We start from the raw sequence: 16,514 nt of genomic DNA, 5'->3' as shown, positions 1-16,514 counted from the left end.
CTTAGCTGGTATGGTTCCATTAATAGGATCAATCCCTTTGACACATCTTTCTTTTAGATGTAGGCAAGGAAGTTATAGTGGAGTTTGGTACTGTGATCCACTCACTTTTATCTTTGCTGCCACATGAAATCTCGTCTAAGATAAACAGACATATATTATTATTACATGGATGAGAAGAAAAATATGTACATACTCTGATGTTTTCTCAGGTTCAGGTTCAGTTTCTGCTTCCTTTTCCTCCGTGGTTGAACTGCTTGACTACGAGTAAAAAAAGCTTTTTATTTTCCAACTGATTTGAAATAGAAGAATTTCATCTAGAAATCACGATTTACCAAACATTTGATGTTCTATCAATTTAGTCTTGACTGTCAACATGAGCCTGATGCTCCACATGAATAAAATCTGAACGTGAACGGACTAAACGTGCTGCCACGGTGCCAGTCAGAATAGGACAACACCCGTGAATAAATTTAATTCATGTTTCACATGAACAATCCTAAAAACAATCTGACTTCAAAAGATGAATAACTCTGAACCTGATCCTTTGTCAGGATTCATCCAGATATTTGGAGGAGCCATGTGATCATTTTCCTTCATCCACATGCCAAACCTTGACCCACCTTGTGTCTCTGTCTGGGTTCCGGCTGGGGTGCAGCAGGCGGGGCTGGGCAGGGAACCGGGCAGTTCAGAAGCTCCGTGAGGCTGGCATTGGGATTATGAGGGCTGATCTTGTACTGTCCCCCTTCTCTTCTCAAGTCTAAACCAAAAATGTCTGACAGCAGCTCAGTCTCACTGATATTGACTGCCAGATCTGCCAGGTCCTCCTGTGGGGAGGTGCGCTCAGACAGCCTCTTCCCCCAGTTCTCCCCTTCACCCTGCACCTCATCCTGGATGGGATCTGGCATGTTTGCCAACAGCTCCGACATCTGGGGACAGGGAAGGGATTTTACTGAATGTGGATTTATGTTGACCTGTTAAGTCTGGTTAGCTTCTCTAGATCCTGATGACTACCTTTATGGTCTTGGCCCCCTCCACCAGATTTCCTCCCATGAAGGTGTTGTAGAAGATTCTGCAAAATCCTCGAGCCACACTGAACATTATGTGCAGGAGGGCCAGCAGCACTGACCAGTAGAAGGAGACCAGGGTGCTCACGATGTCCTTCACGGTCATGTTCTTAATCCTCTTCATCTGCTTCTTCAGACTCTTCATGGACAGCACCTGAAAACGGGAACATGAAGGTGAGTCTCTGGAAGTTATTCTTGACCCAGATCACATAAAAATCAGCTTTCAGGACCACCTTCATCCACCTACTTAATATTCCCAGAACTAGGAGCATAAAGACAGTAATCATTTCATATTCATATCATTTAGATAAATAAAGTAATCAATGAGTTTATTGTTAATAAATAGTCAAATAATTTTATGCTGAAACCGGACGTTACTGGCTCTTGTATTTTCTGTGTTTCATTTAGTTCATTATTCTTAAATTGAGTGTTGATGTGACCGACGTGTGTCGCTGTGTGAAAGTTATGAAAACATGGAACAAAGTGCGTCCCGTATTGGATCAATCCGGGATGCAACGTAGGGACGGGTGGCAAACAGACTATATGGCGGCAAAACTACTTGAAGTAGTTCTTCTCCTGCAGATAAACTTCCTACAGAATCGCCGTTTGTGTCCCTTTGTTTGCCTCTCGGGTGGAACCTCGCCAGCTTTGTTGTGAGACTGAAAATGCAGCGTTTTCTTCATGCAGCGCTTTTCTGTATTCGCAGTTCGTTTCTTTATTTGCAGCGCGTTTTTCTTTCACATTACGTTTTTGGATTTGCAGCGCTCTTCTGTTCATGCAGCGTTTCCCGCTTGCATTTCTATTTCTAAATGCAGCTGTTTTTCTATATGAAGCGCGTTTGCACCCGTCGGCCACCGTAGTTATGAGCATGGAAGAAAAACAGAAGAACTGCAGTGTCCACCCCAGAGCTTCTGTTCATTTTTCAGAAGGTGTCAAATGAAAGCAGAAACTGCTGATTGCACAGATGTCTGTCTTGTTACTGTGGAAATGCAGCCTGTGGAGTCCTGAACATAGAGTATAGCTTATTTTGGGTGTGTCCTTTGAGACAAATGCAAAAAATAATTGTCTTTGTAATGAAGAGGTTAAAGAAAAGCTGCACGATGATGCTTGTATTCTTACATTTTTTATTCATCTATCCATTTTCTACAGCTTATCCGGGGTCGGGTCACAGGGGCCGCAGCCTAAGTAGGGCAGCTCAAACTTCCCCCTTCTGAGCCACTTTAGCCCGCTCACCAGGGGGATCCTGAGGCGTTCCCAGGCCCACCGACAGATCCGTCCTGGGTCTTCCCTGGGGTCTCCTCCCGATGAGGCCAGATCAGTCTCACTTGGATCTGCACACTTTCTGTTTCACATATATAATTCTGTGGTACACTTGTAATATGTGTTCACAGATAATACGAATCGCTGAGTCTGCATTTACAACCTGCTTATATTACCAATCCTGTAGCAGGATTGGTACTTGCCGTTTTTCGATCTCTGCATCTCTCAGAAACAGCAGCTCTGCAACTGGTTTAAAAGTGTGGAGAAAATGTAAGGAACCGTACGATTGGCTGAAAGCAAACACACCTGGTTAACTGATGAATCTGTCAATCAGTCTGAAATTTGATCGACAGATTAATCAACCAATGGTGACATCCTTGACCTGTGACATCAGGGGAGTCTCAAAATCCACCGAACGTATTTCTCTCACTAATGCAGAGATGTTCTCAAATGAGAAGCGGGTTGTAAATGCACGTTCAGCAATTTGTATTATCTGGAATATATGTTTCAAGTGGACCTTAAGATTATATTTGTGAAACAGAAAGTGTGCTTTTCCAAGTATTGAGACTGATCTGGCCTAATCTCTCCAGCGTGTCCTGGGTCTTCCCCGGGGTCTCCTCCCGCAGGGATGTGTCTGGAACACCTCACCAGGGAGGTCCAGGAGGCATCCTGACCAGATGCCCGAGCCACGTCATAGGCTCCTCTTGATGCAGAGGAGCAGCAGCTCTGCTCTTAGCCCCTCCAGATGACCACATGCTTTACAGCAGCTTGTATTCACAAACACATTCTTTCAGTCACAACCCACCGCTTCTGACCATCTGTGAAGGTAGGAGCACACAGTAAAGCGAGAGCTTCGGCTTCTGGCTCAGCTCCTTCTTCACCAAGACAAAGCGGTGCAGAGTCCACATTACAGTGGATGCTTCACCAATCTGAAGGTTATTCTTATGCTCCATTCTTCCTTCACTCTTGAAAAGACCTCAAAATACTTGAACTCCTCCACTTGAGGCAGGACCTGACTCCCGACCCGGAGAGGTCAATCCACCCTATTCCGGCTGAGGAAAAGGGTCTCAGATTTGGAGGTGCTGATTCTCATCCCAGCCGCTTCACACTCGGCAGCGAATCGCTCAAGCGAGAGCTTGAGATCACGACCAGATGAAGCCAACAGGACCACGTCATCTGCAAAAAGCAGGGACCCAATCCTGAGGCCACCAAGTCGGATCCCCTCAACCCCTCGGCTGCACCTAGAAATTCTGTCCATATAAGTTATGAACAGAATCGGTGATAAAGGGCAGCCTTGGCGGAGTCCAACCCTCACCGGAAACGAATCCGACTTACTACCGGCAATGTGGACCAAGCTCTGACACCTGTCGTACAGGGACCGGACAGCTCGTACAAGGGGGTCCGGTAGTTCAAGAATCCCTCAAAAGAGTCCCCAGGAACACAGTTGAAAATCTTCTCCAAGTCAACAAAACACATGTAGACTGATTGGGCCCCCTCCAGCAGAGGTGTATAATCCAGGTGTCATAAAGTAGACGTCCTGTCCAGCAGCTGCTCCACCAGTCACTAAACCAGCTGAATGTAATTACCTCAGCTTCACAGCTAGGTAGATGAGCCTGTTAGTGAAAACACCTGCTCTAAATGCACAAGTAGATCTAAAAACACAGCAGGACTTTTACTTAATGGTACCTGGATGATACACCTCTGCCCTCCAGGATCCCTGAATAGACCTTAACAGACAGGCTGAGGAGTACGATGCCCCTGTAGTAAGAGCATACCCTCCGAGCCTACCACCTCAGTAACCTCAGCCCTAGAGATAGGTGAGCTCGCCCCTGAGTATCCCCGGTCCGGCTTCCCCATCAGAAGGCGTGTTGGTGGGATGAAGGAGATCTTCTAAGTATCCCCTCCACCAACCTACAATGTCCCAAGTCAACCTCAGCAGCCTCCCCATAGCCACTGTACAAAGTGTTGACACACCACTGCTTCCTAGTTAACGGCATCACTAAGATGACCACCATGAACAGGAAGTTGATACATAATAAAAACCTTTCAGACTGCAGTGTCACTAACTCATGATTTTTATAAGTATTCAGATATTTCAAACAGTTATATTCAACACATAAGACAGTCATCAGTGTGTGTGTTTGCACCTTTATCAGCAGCATGATGTTGTAACGAAGAGCAAGCAGCGCCATGCAGATGGTGGTGATGGAGAAGAAGCCCATTTCAGGGGTCTCCTCATCTGGTTTCTCAAGCTCGCTGTCCTCCTTCATCGACGAGCGCTCGCCAGCATCAGACATCTGAGCTGCCAGCTGCATTTCAAAAATAGTGTCCTCGCAGAAATTTACAAAGAGCTCCATTTTCTCCTTCTCCCCACCTTCATTCACCACATCAAAGATGAACTGGCGTTTGGATTCTTTGACCTAGGCAGGAGGGAAAAAAGTTCTCTAAATTAGCACAGTAACCAAAGTGATAAAAGCAGAAATCTTATATGGCTTGTGATCAGATAAACATTTTTACCTGAGGTTTCTCCCACTGTGTTCGACTGGATTCACTGATCTCAAAGTACACCCTCTCGATTCGCTTAGCACTGCCCATAATCTCGATCCGACCCAAGTAAGGTTGGAAGTAGTTGAGGACGCTCTCTGCAAGCTCCAGGAAGGTCTGCAGCCGGGTGTCATGGGGCATGTGCTCCGACAGGTTGGTCAGCAAAACAGCCACATTGAAGCCAATGTCCTTTCAATCACAGAAACATTTTTAATGATTTATCAATTTATAATCCAAAAGATTATGTCGTCTGTGGAAGGTCATGCCGTAGAGGTCATGTCCCTGTGCAGGAGTGTGGAAAACAACAGCTGTGTCAAATTATGCATACACTCAGATTACTGTATGGTCACCAGGCCTTTATTGAATGATTCAAGGTGATTCTCTGGAAGTTATTTTTGACCCAGGTCTGTCATTTGACTCCCATAAAAATCAGCTTTTTAGGACCACCTTCATCCACCTACTTAATATCCAAGAACTATAGGAGCATCCTGTCTTGTAGTGATGCCTTTTGGTTAAAGACAGTAATCATTTCTTATTTGTAAATCATTTAGATAAATAAAGTAATAAATGAGTTTATTGTTAATAAATAATAAAATAATTTTATGCTGAAACTGGTTAAAATGCTGTGGGTATGAAATCTAATGCTCTGAAAAGTCTCCATATAATCTGTAAAGCTGCAGTCAGGGCACTGATAAGGATTATCATCAGAGATCACGTTTCTCCACTTTTATCTCCTCTTTATTGGCTACCTGTAAAACTAAATTCTATTCTGTATTTAAGTCTAAATTAAAATGCTTCTCCGCACTTATAAAGAGCTTTGTGATCTAGATCCATCAAATTTGAAAGATTTCCGATTCCATACTTTCCCAACAGCAATTTTCTCTCAGACTGCAGGTTTGGTGGTGGTTACCAGAGCTGCTAAAGTGGAATGGGAGGCAGAACCTTCAGTTATTGGACCAGTCTCTGACAAGCAACTGGAGGGTTTGGCTTCAGGAAGCAGACACTGTCTGCACTTGGAATTTATTCGTCAACAGATCACGTTTACAGGGGGCAGCATGGGATACTATGGTATAGAAAGGGTTTGCAGACACAAAGAAGCAGCAATGCTAACACATAACAGCAACATGATGGGGAGAAACTCAGAATAAAAGACTCTACCAAACCAGACACAGTTCATGCCCAGAGCAGGTTTATGGGGAAGGAAATGATACAGGTGGTTAGCCTGTATGACAAAGGGGGTGCTCTGTAAAAGAACCTTCCCTCCATTGGTACCAAACACATGTCCAACTGAACTGGGAGTCAACAAACAATCTTTGCTGCCCGTGTCATCCAACCTGTCATGTTAAAAGGAGTTTCATTAAACCTTTCCACAACATAGTGGCAGAACCAGCCAAGCATAATTACAAAGAAGCTTCTGGCATCCACTGAACCTCTGCGGTTAGAAGGCATCACTAAAGATTGGTTTAATAATGCTGGAATTTCATATGTAATCCTGATAAATGGAAATTGACACTACGGATCGGAGCGGGCACTGATGGTAGAGATTGCTGAGCAAAAGTTTGGCAAATTGGGAAGGCCAGTAAATTTTAAATTTTAAATTTATGACACACTGAGTAATCTAAAACAGTCCAGACTTTTGTCTTTCTTTCCTCAAATTGAACCTCGCACACAAGGGAGAGGGAAAGGAGGACAAGAAGTCTCACCAAATATGAAATTATATTCATTTATTATTTATACCATCTTAAGCCTGAGTAATGCAGTGAAGCTTCATACAGAGAATAGCTGGTTGACTGATGTCAAAGAAGTTCTTATTTCTGAGCTCTAACCAAGAGTTGGAATTCAGACGAGGCTTAACTGTTTTAGGAAATTCTGAAAATTCTAGATTGTGCCGTCTGTTGGAAGCAGATTGTAGTAGCTCTGACTTGCTATCTTGATTTCTTTTTTTTTAAGTACAAAGTCTTCTCACATAGATATTACCTCGAATTAGGTATTTTTTCTGAGGATATCATGCCGGTTCGGAGGGTGTGCTGCAAGGAAGATTTTTCTGCATATTTTTGACTCTTTCAAGACTTGGTATGATGAGTCTCCATGGCAATGAAAGACATGATTACAATCAGGATCAACTGATTAACCTCTCCTAAATCAGGATTATCAGTAAAACAACACATCAAATCCTGATTGAGTTGAAATGAAAGAGAAGAGGATGCAGAGCGGGAGTGAGACAGAGGAGGAAGTGATGGAGATTTAAACCATTTCTCCCAACCATCCTCATGGGTAATGTGAAATTGCTAGCTAAAAAAACGGACAAGCTCCAGATGCTAACAAGGTCTCAGAAAGAATACAGAGAGTGCCGTATTATGTGCTTCACCGAGACATGGCTGCATGAACACATCCCTGACTGTAATGTGTCTGTACCAGGCTTTAAAACGGTCCGTGCAGACCGCAGTAGACAACACAGGGTGGTGGAATTGCAGTGCTGGTTAACCAGCGTTGGTGTCATCCTGGACATGTTACTGTCAAGGAGAAGATATGCACAAGGGACATGGAACTGTTAGCTGTGAGCTTCCGTCCATATTATTTACCCAGAGAGTTTACCTGTGTTATTCTGGTAGAGGTTTATATAATACCTGGTACCGCACCAGACAGCCTGTGACGTCATCAGCTCCGTCGTTGCTCGGCTACAAACACAGCATCCAAACTCATTCATGGTGATCTCCGGAGACTTCAACAACGTCTCCCTCTCTGCAACTCTACCAACATTCCAGCAGTTTGTCAGCTGCTCCACCAGAGAAAATAAGATGTTGGACTTATTTTATGCAAATATGAATGATGGATCCAGTTGTTCTGCCCTGCCTCCTTTATGAAGATCTGACCATAATCTGGTTCTTCTCACCTACACCTACAAGCCCATCGTTCAGCAGCAACCAGTCATCACAAAGACTATCAAAATCTGGTCTGCTGAAGCTGAAGATGCTCTTAGAGGAGGCTTTGAGGTTACAGACTGGAACGTCCTCTGTGAACCTCATGGAGACAACATCAATGCCATGACTGAGTGTGTGACAGATTACATAAACTTCTGTGTGGACAGCATCGTCCCAACAAGAACAGTGAGGTGCTTCCCCAATAACAAACCCTGGATCACCAGTGACCTGAAAAAGCTGCTGAACATCAAAAAGAAAGCCTTCAGGGATGGAGACAGGGAGTTATTGAGGGCAACACAAAAACAACTTAAAACACAAACTAAGAAGTGCAAGGAGGACTACAGGAAGAAGTTAGAAAGTCAGCTCCAGCAGAATAACCTGAGGGATGTGTGGTCTGGAATGAAGAAGATCACCGGCTTCAAGTTAAAGGGGGACCAGCCTGATGGAGGTCTGGACAGAGCTAATGAGCTGAACATATTCTTCAACAGGTTCAGTTCACCCCCTACCTCCAGCCCAACAGACCACACACCCTCCATAAGCCCACTGCTTTCCTGTCACGCCTCCAATCTGTCACCCTGCAGCTCAGTCATGGACCAGAACACAGCTTCATCTCCCTCCACATCAGGACATCCTGAGACCTCCACCTTGTTTGTCTCCTGCAATCAGGTTAAGAAGCAACTTGAGAAACTGAACCAGAACAAGGCTGCAGGTCCAGATGGTGTCAGTCCCAGAGTTCTCAAGACCTGCTCAGAACAACTATGTCCGATTCTCCAGCACCTTTTCAACACCAGTCTGAGACAAAATAGAGTCCCAGTGCTGTGGAAAACCTCCTGCCTTGTTCCAGTGCCTAAAAAAACACAACCAGCTGAACCAAGTGACTACAGACCAGTTGCCCTGACATCTCACATCATGAAAGTCCTGGAGAGACTCTTACTGGCTCACCTCAACAAGCAAGTAAATGCCTTTCAGGACCCATTCCAGTTTGCATATCGTAATGGACTTGGGGTTGAAGATGCCATCATATACCTGCTCCAGAGAGCACACTCTCATCTGGACCATTCAGGCAGCACTCTGAAGGTCATGTTCTTTCATTTCTCAGTGCTTTTAATACCATTCAGCCTGCTTTGTTATGTGAGAAGCTCCATAAATTCCAGGTGGATACCTCCACAACCACCTGGATCTATGACTACCTCACAGACAGACCCCAGTTTGTGAGACTGAAAGGTTGTGTGTCTGAGATGGAGGTCAGCAGCACTGGTGCACCACAAGGAACTGTACTCTGGCCATTCCTCTTCACTCTGTACACCTCAGACTTCCAGTACAACTGGACAACAAACTGGACTGGAAATGCAACACTGAATACATCTACAAGAAAGGTCAGAGCAGACTGTACTTCTTAAGGAAGCTGAGATGGTTTAACGTCTGCACCAAGATGTTGCATATCTTCTATAAGTCTGTTGTGGAGAGTGCAGTCAGCTTTGCAGCATCTGCTGGGGTAGTAGCATCAGAACCAGAGACTTGAAGAGAATCAACAAACTGATCCAGAAAGCTGCTTCTGTGCTTGGAGTAACTCTGGAGCCGCTGGAGCTGATTGTCCAAAGAAGAATGCTGCACAAGCTGATGAAGATGATGGAGGATTCTTCACACCCTCTCCACAACACAGTGAGGAAACAACAAAGTGTGTTCAATGAGAGGCTTCTTCAGGTCCCATGTAAGACTGAAAGATACAGAAGATCATTCCTGCCAGCAGCCATCAGCCTCCGGAACAAGACCTCCTCTAGTTATTATTATTATATACTACAATATTTCCCTTTGGGGAATAATAAATTACTTTTATTTCATTTCATTCAAAAAGAGTTATGCTGCCTAGATCAAAACGATCAGGCATCAGAATGATTGAGAAACAGATATTTTTTTTTATGTCAGACGAGGATCATTGATTTTAAAAGGTAATAAGAGAATAACTTGCTTCAACTGATATTTCTTTTTAAGTCTTACAAGGATCATTGCTTAGCGGACATTAAAAGAGAATAAACTGTTTAACTTATGTCACTGTTTAGGATGTCAGTCGAGAATTACTCATTTGAGAGTAATGAGACAATAAGTTGTCTTTTTATGATGAAAAGAGTTCATGAAATAATCCTGGTGTCAAAGTAAACCTATCTTCAGCTGAAATATGTTAGTAAGAAGTGGAAGTCAAATTTATAAATTTAATATTCCACTTATATGAGCTATAAGTAAATAAATGCGAAAAATATAAAAATATAAACCACCATAAAATCATTTACATAACTAGGATATAAATAAAAAGAGTGTGTGTGTAAGTGAGTGTAGGTGAGAGAAGCTCTGACTGAATGGGGTGCCCCTCCCCTCCATATTTCCACTTTTAACCCTTGAATGACTGATCAGCGTGCAGTTATCCACTATAACCTGGCTTAGAAGTTAAAATTGGGAGTCTCACCAGCTGCAGTACTTTTTGGGTGTTGAAAGATTGGGATCTGTGTGCGTGAGCTGTGTAACAAAGTAAATAACCATATTAGAAACAGTTGTGTTGGTGGAAACTGTTAAATATGTGACGTGAGATTGTGCTGCAGAACCAGCTAAATGTGTTGACCAAAGAAGGGCTGCCTAATGATGTCTATTGTCGTGTTTCCCTTCACCACCCTCGAGCAAATAGTGGCACTCCAGCCATCAAGTGAGGAGAAATCAGACCTGGTTGGAAAGCTGTCACTGAGTAGGTGTAGGGCCTTGATTCTACAGAGACTGATTATTTGTGGTGTGAAGTTTGTAATGGAAATCTGATAATTAAATTAAGATTGTCCTAATAATATTCTTGTGGTGTGTCCCCTTCCCCATTGAGAAACACTTCAGTACAGGGGACAAAGGTGTCAAGGGGAAGGTGAAGGGTCAATCAGACTGTGAGGGTGAGTGGTTGAGCCATCTTTGATCATCAATGCTCCATATTGGTAAGATGCAATTGACCCAAACGATTTCACCATCAGCAGTTGTCTCTATAAAGCACCGACATTACTTGAAGTATATTCAGAATTTGTCTAGCAAATGGAACAAGTGGACACGTAATCTTGATTTGCCCTGGCCATAATTAGGATCTTTTGACCTCCATGAGTGCGGATAAATGACTACAAGCCAAAAGACCGCTATAAAAAACATGTAAAAAAGAACTCGACCCCATGGTGGATGGAACTGAATTTAATGCCTTTTGTGGGGTTGTCTGGAAACAATTACATAAAGAATTCCCAAATAAAATTGTCATTAAAAGGCTGCTGGGTCAACCACTAAGACACAATGAGAATCCAGCTGCATACCTGGACAACCAGATGAAGAGATGGAAACAAGAAACAGAGCAGGATGTTGAAAGTAGTCCTGTGATTTAGAATCTTTTCAGTCTAGAACACCAGCTGCATTTTTCTAGTTCTGGATCATCAGTCTCAGTCTCAACGTATGCATGGAGACATAATGAACTCTACAGGCCAGTAGCCAGGATAGCAATGTGTGAGCTGGAGGCCCATTGATCAGCCTTAGAAGGGCATGCCATTCAGACGAGTCCTAGACCAATCTAATGTGTTCTGGACCTGTGCTGAGTTTAGACATTTCAGCAAAAGTTGTCCAGTTTGTCCACCCCCTCAGAGATGGCTATGCTGGGGAGCGCGGTACTCATCCCGGTCTGGTTGAGGGTTTGGAGGCCCCAAAAGTCCTGTTGTTCCCTGGGGGTGGGGCATACGTTCAGACATCAGGGTACCCCAGAGAGTCCTAATGGGGAGCCACATTTTCCAATAATATCTAAAGTAGGATCCGAACCAATGTTAGAAGTAAGCATTGAAAACAAAAAGATTCCATTGCTATTTGATACTGAAGCAACCCACACTTGCATACAATCAATATTTGGTTATAACCTCCCAAGTCGGACCAATTTGTCAGGACTGTTGGATTCTTGGGCAAACTTCAGCTCCACCCCATTGCTACTTTAGTGGAATTATCAGTTAAAAACAGTGAAATTAAAATACCAATTCTGATTTTCGACCACAACCCAAAGAACATATTGGGAAGAGATGCATTGTGCAAACTAAATATAAATATCTGATGCTCTCCATATTGCATATCTACATAGATGATACTGGATTGGAAAAAGAAATGCACATTCAGACCTCACAAGCTAAGGATTTTGGTTGGGCAACATAGATGATTAAGTGGGAAAACATTTAAACAACTTAGAGGATAGTACAAAGGCTTAAATTCCTCAGGCACATCATCCTAGCTTACCTTATTATCACTGCACTATGTATTGTGAAACATCCAAGCGAGAATTTTATGAGAAAAGGTGGGAATTGAAAACACAATACATTGTAATCGGGGCCCAGGTTGATGCCTTAAACAAAGATATTAATAATTTTATTGACAAATGGTTTTGTATACCCGAGTCAGCACCACACATCACTTACTTAGTGAATAAAGGGTTTGACTAAAAAGATTTGAGCCCAATGATGAAATTGGCTGCCGAGGTAAATTGGCATGCCACGAAAGATCCAAAGTTTTTTCTTTCAGAAGATTGATCCATGATAAAGATTTGGTGTCTCACGCATGTGGTTCTGTTCCACAGGTAATAACCCTACCTGCAATTGAGGAACTGATAATGCAAGAAACCTTGATGGAAGACATGTTAACATGATCCAGACACATTATGGGCTAAACATGACACTGATGTAGGATTGGCAGTGTCCGCCAACCTTGTAAAAGTTGAGTTAAAATCTGGTGCAGCTGTACTCCCTTGGCGATGCCAAAATCCCTGAAAACCAGTTGATGAGCAAGGCTTGAACAAAACAATTCAGGGGTTAACCAAAGCAGGGGTCCTAGTGGAAATTTACAGCAACACTCCCATCCTACCTGTTCAAAAAGCAGACAAGTCAAGGTATTGGTTGATGATCTCAGAGCAATCAATTCAATTGTATGTGATCAGCCTGATGATGTTCCAAATCCACATGTGCTTGAACTCAATTTCATCAAATGCCAATTTTTTTTCTGTAATATGCTCTGCATATTTCTTGCATAATTCCTCTTGCTAAAAAGTCTCAACATCTGCTTGCCTTCACATTCCATGGACCTCGGTATAGGTACATCCAGTTGCCAAAGGTTCAAACACAGCCCTGTTCAATTAGGTGCTGAGACATGATTTGGAGGGAGTCCAACCCACATTCCACATTAGAAAAGTCAAGTCTGTCATGTCGAGTCCTCAGGTCCCTCTGGCCAGGCCCCTGTCTACCCGCCTGGTTCGTTAATAGTGACTGGATGTTCACTATCAAGAAGTTGCTGGCTGCTCGCGGGCATTGCCAATGTTTGCAGTACCTTGTGGACTGGGAGGGTTACGGCCCCAAGGAACGTTTGTGGGTCCCTGCCAGTTTAATTGTAGATCCTTTCCTGATCCGGGCTTTAGGAGGCTCCCGGTTACAAATAAAATGAATTAATGAAAAATACTTTATTATTCCCCAAAGGGAAATATTGTAGTATATAATAATAATAATAACTAGAGGAGGTCTTGTTCCGGAGGCTGATGGCTGCTGGCAGGAATGATCTTCTGTATCTTTCAGTCTTACATGGGACCTGAAGAAGCCTCTCACTGAACACACTTTGTTTCATCACTGTGTTGTGGAGAGGGTGTGAAGAATCCTCCATCATCTTCATCAGCTTGTGCAGCATTCTTCTTTGGACAATCAGCTCCAGAGTTACTCCAAGCACAGAAGCAGCTTTCTGGATCAGTTTGTTGATTCTCTTCAAGTCTCTGGTTCTGATGCTACGACCCCAGCAGATGGCTGCAAAGCTGACTGCACTCTCCACAACAGACTTCTAGAAGATATGCAACATCTTGGTGCAGACGTTAAACCATCTCAGCTTCCTTAAGAAGTACAGTCTGCTCTGACCTTTCTTGTAGATGTAGTCAGTGTTGCATTTCCAGTCCAGTTTGTTGTCCAACTGAACTCCAAGATACTTGTATTCCTCCACCACCTCCACCTCCTCTCCCAGGATGGAAACAGTGCTTTGTTTATTCTTCTTCCTCCTGAAGTCAACAATCATCTCTTTTGTTTTGCTGCTATTTAATATGAGATGATTGTCACCGCACCATTTAACAAACTGACTGACCAGTTCTCTGTACTCTGCTTCTTGTCCATCCCTGATACACCCCACAACTGCAGAGTCATCAGAGTATTTCTGCAGATGACAGGACTCAGAGTTGGACTGGAAGTCTGAGGTGTACAGAGTGAAGAGGAATGGCCAGAGTACAGTTCCTTGTGGTGCACCAGTGCTGCTGACCTCCATCTCAGACACACAACCTTTCAGTCTCACAAACTGGGGTCTGTTTGTGAGGTAGTCATAGATCCAGGTGGTTGTGAAGGTATCCACCTGGAATTTATGGAGCTTCTCACATAACAAAGCAGGCTGAATGGTATTAAAAGCACTGAGAAATGAAAGAACATGACCCTCAGAGTGCTGCCTGAATGGTCCAGATGAGAGTGTGCTCTCTGGAGCAGGTATATGATGGCATCTTCAACCCCAAGTCCATTACGATATGCAAACTGGAATGGGTCCTGAAAGGTGTTTACTTGCTTGTTGAGGTGAGCCAGTAAGAGTCTCTCCAGGACTTTCATGATGTGAGATGTCAGGGCAACTGGTCTGTAGTCACTTGGTAGAGTTGCAGAGAGGGAGACGATGTTGAAGTCTCCGGAGCATCTTCAGCTTCAGCAGACCAGATTTTGATAGTTTTTGTGATGACTGGTTGCTGCTGAACGATGGGCTTGTAGGTGGAGGTGAGAAGAACCAGATTATGGTCAGATCTTCCTAAAGGAGGCAGGGCCGAACAACTGGATCCATCATTCATATTTGTATAAAATAAGTCCAAGATCTTATTTTCTCTGGTGGAGCAGCTGACAAACTGCTGGAATGTTGGTAGAGTTGCAGAGAGGGAGACGTTGTTGAAGTCTCCGGAGATCGCCATGAATGAGTTTGGATGCTGTGTTTGTAGCCGAGCAACGACGGAGCTGATGACATCACAGGCTGTGTCTGGTGCGGTACCAGGTATTATATAAACCGCTACCAGAATAACACAGGTAAACTCTCTGGGTAAATAATATGGACGGAAGCTCACAGCTAACAGTTCCATGTCCCTTGTGCATATCTTCTCCTTGACAGTAACATGTCCAGGATGACACCAACGCTGGTTAACCAGCACTGCAATTCCACCACCCTTTAGCTTTCTGCTGTGTTGTCTACTGCGGTCTGCACGGACCGTTTTAAAGCCCGGTACAGACACATTACAGTCGGGGATGTGTTCATGCAGCCATGTCTCAGTGAAGCACATAATACTGCACTCTCTGTATTCTTTCTGAGACCTTGTTAGCATCTCGATCTCATCCGTTTTGTTAGCTAGCGATCTCACGTTACCCATGACGATGGTTGGGAGAAATGGTTTAAATCTCCATCACTTTCTCCGCTGTTTCTCGGTAATGCCTATGTGAGAAGACTTTGTACTTACAATATGCTGCCAACAGATTGCACAATCTAGAATGGAATGGCGTAATTATGGTAATCATGGTGTAATTATTATAATTAATTTATGGTGTAAATTTCAAATTTGCTATAAAAGTAGTGTCTGTGGGTTTGTTTAAAGGTTTTTTACCTGCAGCATTGAACTGAATGGGTTATCCTGAGCATCAATAAACTGAAGATAAAAGAAGGAAACTCTGGTTCTTGAGTAAACTCCAGTGGATAAAACTGTGCAGACCAATCCGTCCTTTTCAAGTGGGAAAGCTGCATTATCTAAGGCCAAGACTTTACAGTTTGAATGATGCAGTTAAAGATGAACTGGCTACACGTGATCTTCCCACTTCACTGGATGGTTTAATTTCACTTCCCATCACAGTGGATAATACTCTACGAGAAAGGCGGAGAGAAAGGACAGCAGTTTCCTCAACCCTTCTGACTGCAGGGACTGCTGCCACTGATATATCTCCTCTCTTCCAGAATCAACCTTCAAATCAAACAACTGAGGAGCCCTTGCAATTGGGAAGAGCACATCTGACCCAAGCAGAACGTACTAAGAGAAGGCAGGCTGGTGAGTGCTTCTATTGTGGCCAATTGGGTCACATTCGTGTTTCTTGCCCAAAACTACCAAAAGACATGGTTTGCCATTAAAATTGAGGGCTCTGGCGAGCCACAATATTCCTTGTTCCAGTCCCCCTACCAAGACACAAATTAAAGCAACTGTGACCTACAATGATCAAACCGTGTCTCTTCTTGCCCTTATAGACTTAGGAGCAGAGGCAAATTTTATTGACATACAAGTGGCTCAGAGAAATGGAATCCCATTCCTAACCCCTAGACCACCCTATTGCTGCTAACACACTGTATGGAAAGCCTAAAGCCTGGGTTACTCATTCCACTGTACCAGTTAAACTACTGTTATCTGGGAAACATGTTGAGGAGATAGTGTTAAATCTGATATCTGCACCAGAGTCATCCTTGATTTTAGGGCATCCTTGGTTGTCTTTGCATAATCCCCACATTAACCGGGAGACAGCATCCGTATGTAGCTGGAGCTCAAAATGCCATTTCAACTGCCTTAGATCAGCCATGCTGCCAGTAGACTGGCAACCCAAGTGTTTTGTAAAACCAGATCTAACCCTCGTTCCCCTGGAATATCATGATGTAGCTGATG

The 16,514-nt window shown here is 43.6% G+C and overlaps 1 protein-coding gene across 1 annotated transcript in view; it reads right to left on the bottom strand.

Annotated features, from left to right (window-relative positions):
* ryr2a (ryanodine receptor 2a (cardiac)) overlaps positions 1-16,514 on the bottom strand; it is a gene marked incomplete at its 3' end in the record, with an annotated part of 479,882 nt that overhangs the window by 42,691 nt on the left and 420,677 nt on the right. The window contains exons 94-97 of the mRNA XM_079260659.1: positions 4,842-5,057; positions 4,472-4,744; positions 1,012-1,218; positions 611-926 (exon numbers count right to left, since the gene is read on the bottom strand). Coding sequence (XP_079116785.1) covers positions 611-926; positions 1,012-1,218; positions 4,472-4,744; positions 4,842-5,057 — 1,012 coding nt within the window. The remainder of the gene's footprint in view (positions 1-610; positions 927-1,011; positions 1,219-4,471; positions 4,745-4,841; positions 5,058-16,514) is intronic.

The sequence above is a fragment of the Telmatherina bonti genome (genome assembly GCF_933228915.1).
Source record: "Telmatherina bonti genome assembly, chromosome: 21".
In the NCBI taxonomy this organism is placed as follows: Eukaryota; Metazoa; Chordata; class Actinopteri; order Atheriniformes; family Telmatherinidae; genus Telmatherina; species Telmatherina bonti.
The sequence above is the reverse complement of the archived record's forward strand: the minus strand, read 5'-3'. Positions and strand labels throughout refer to the sequence as shown.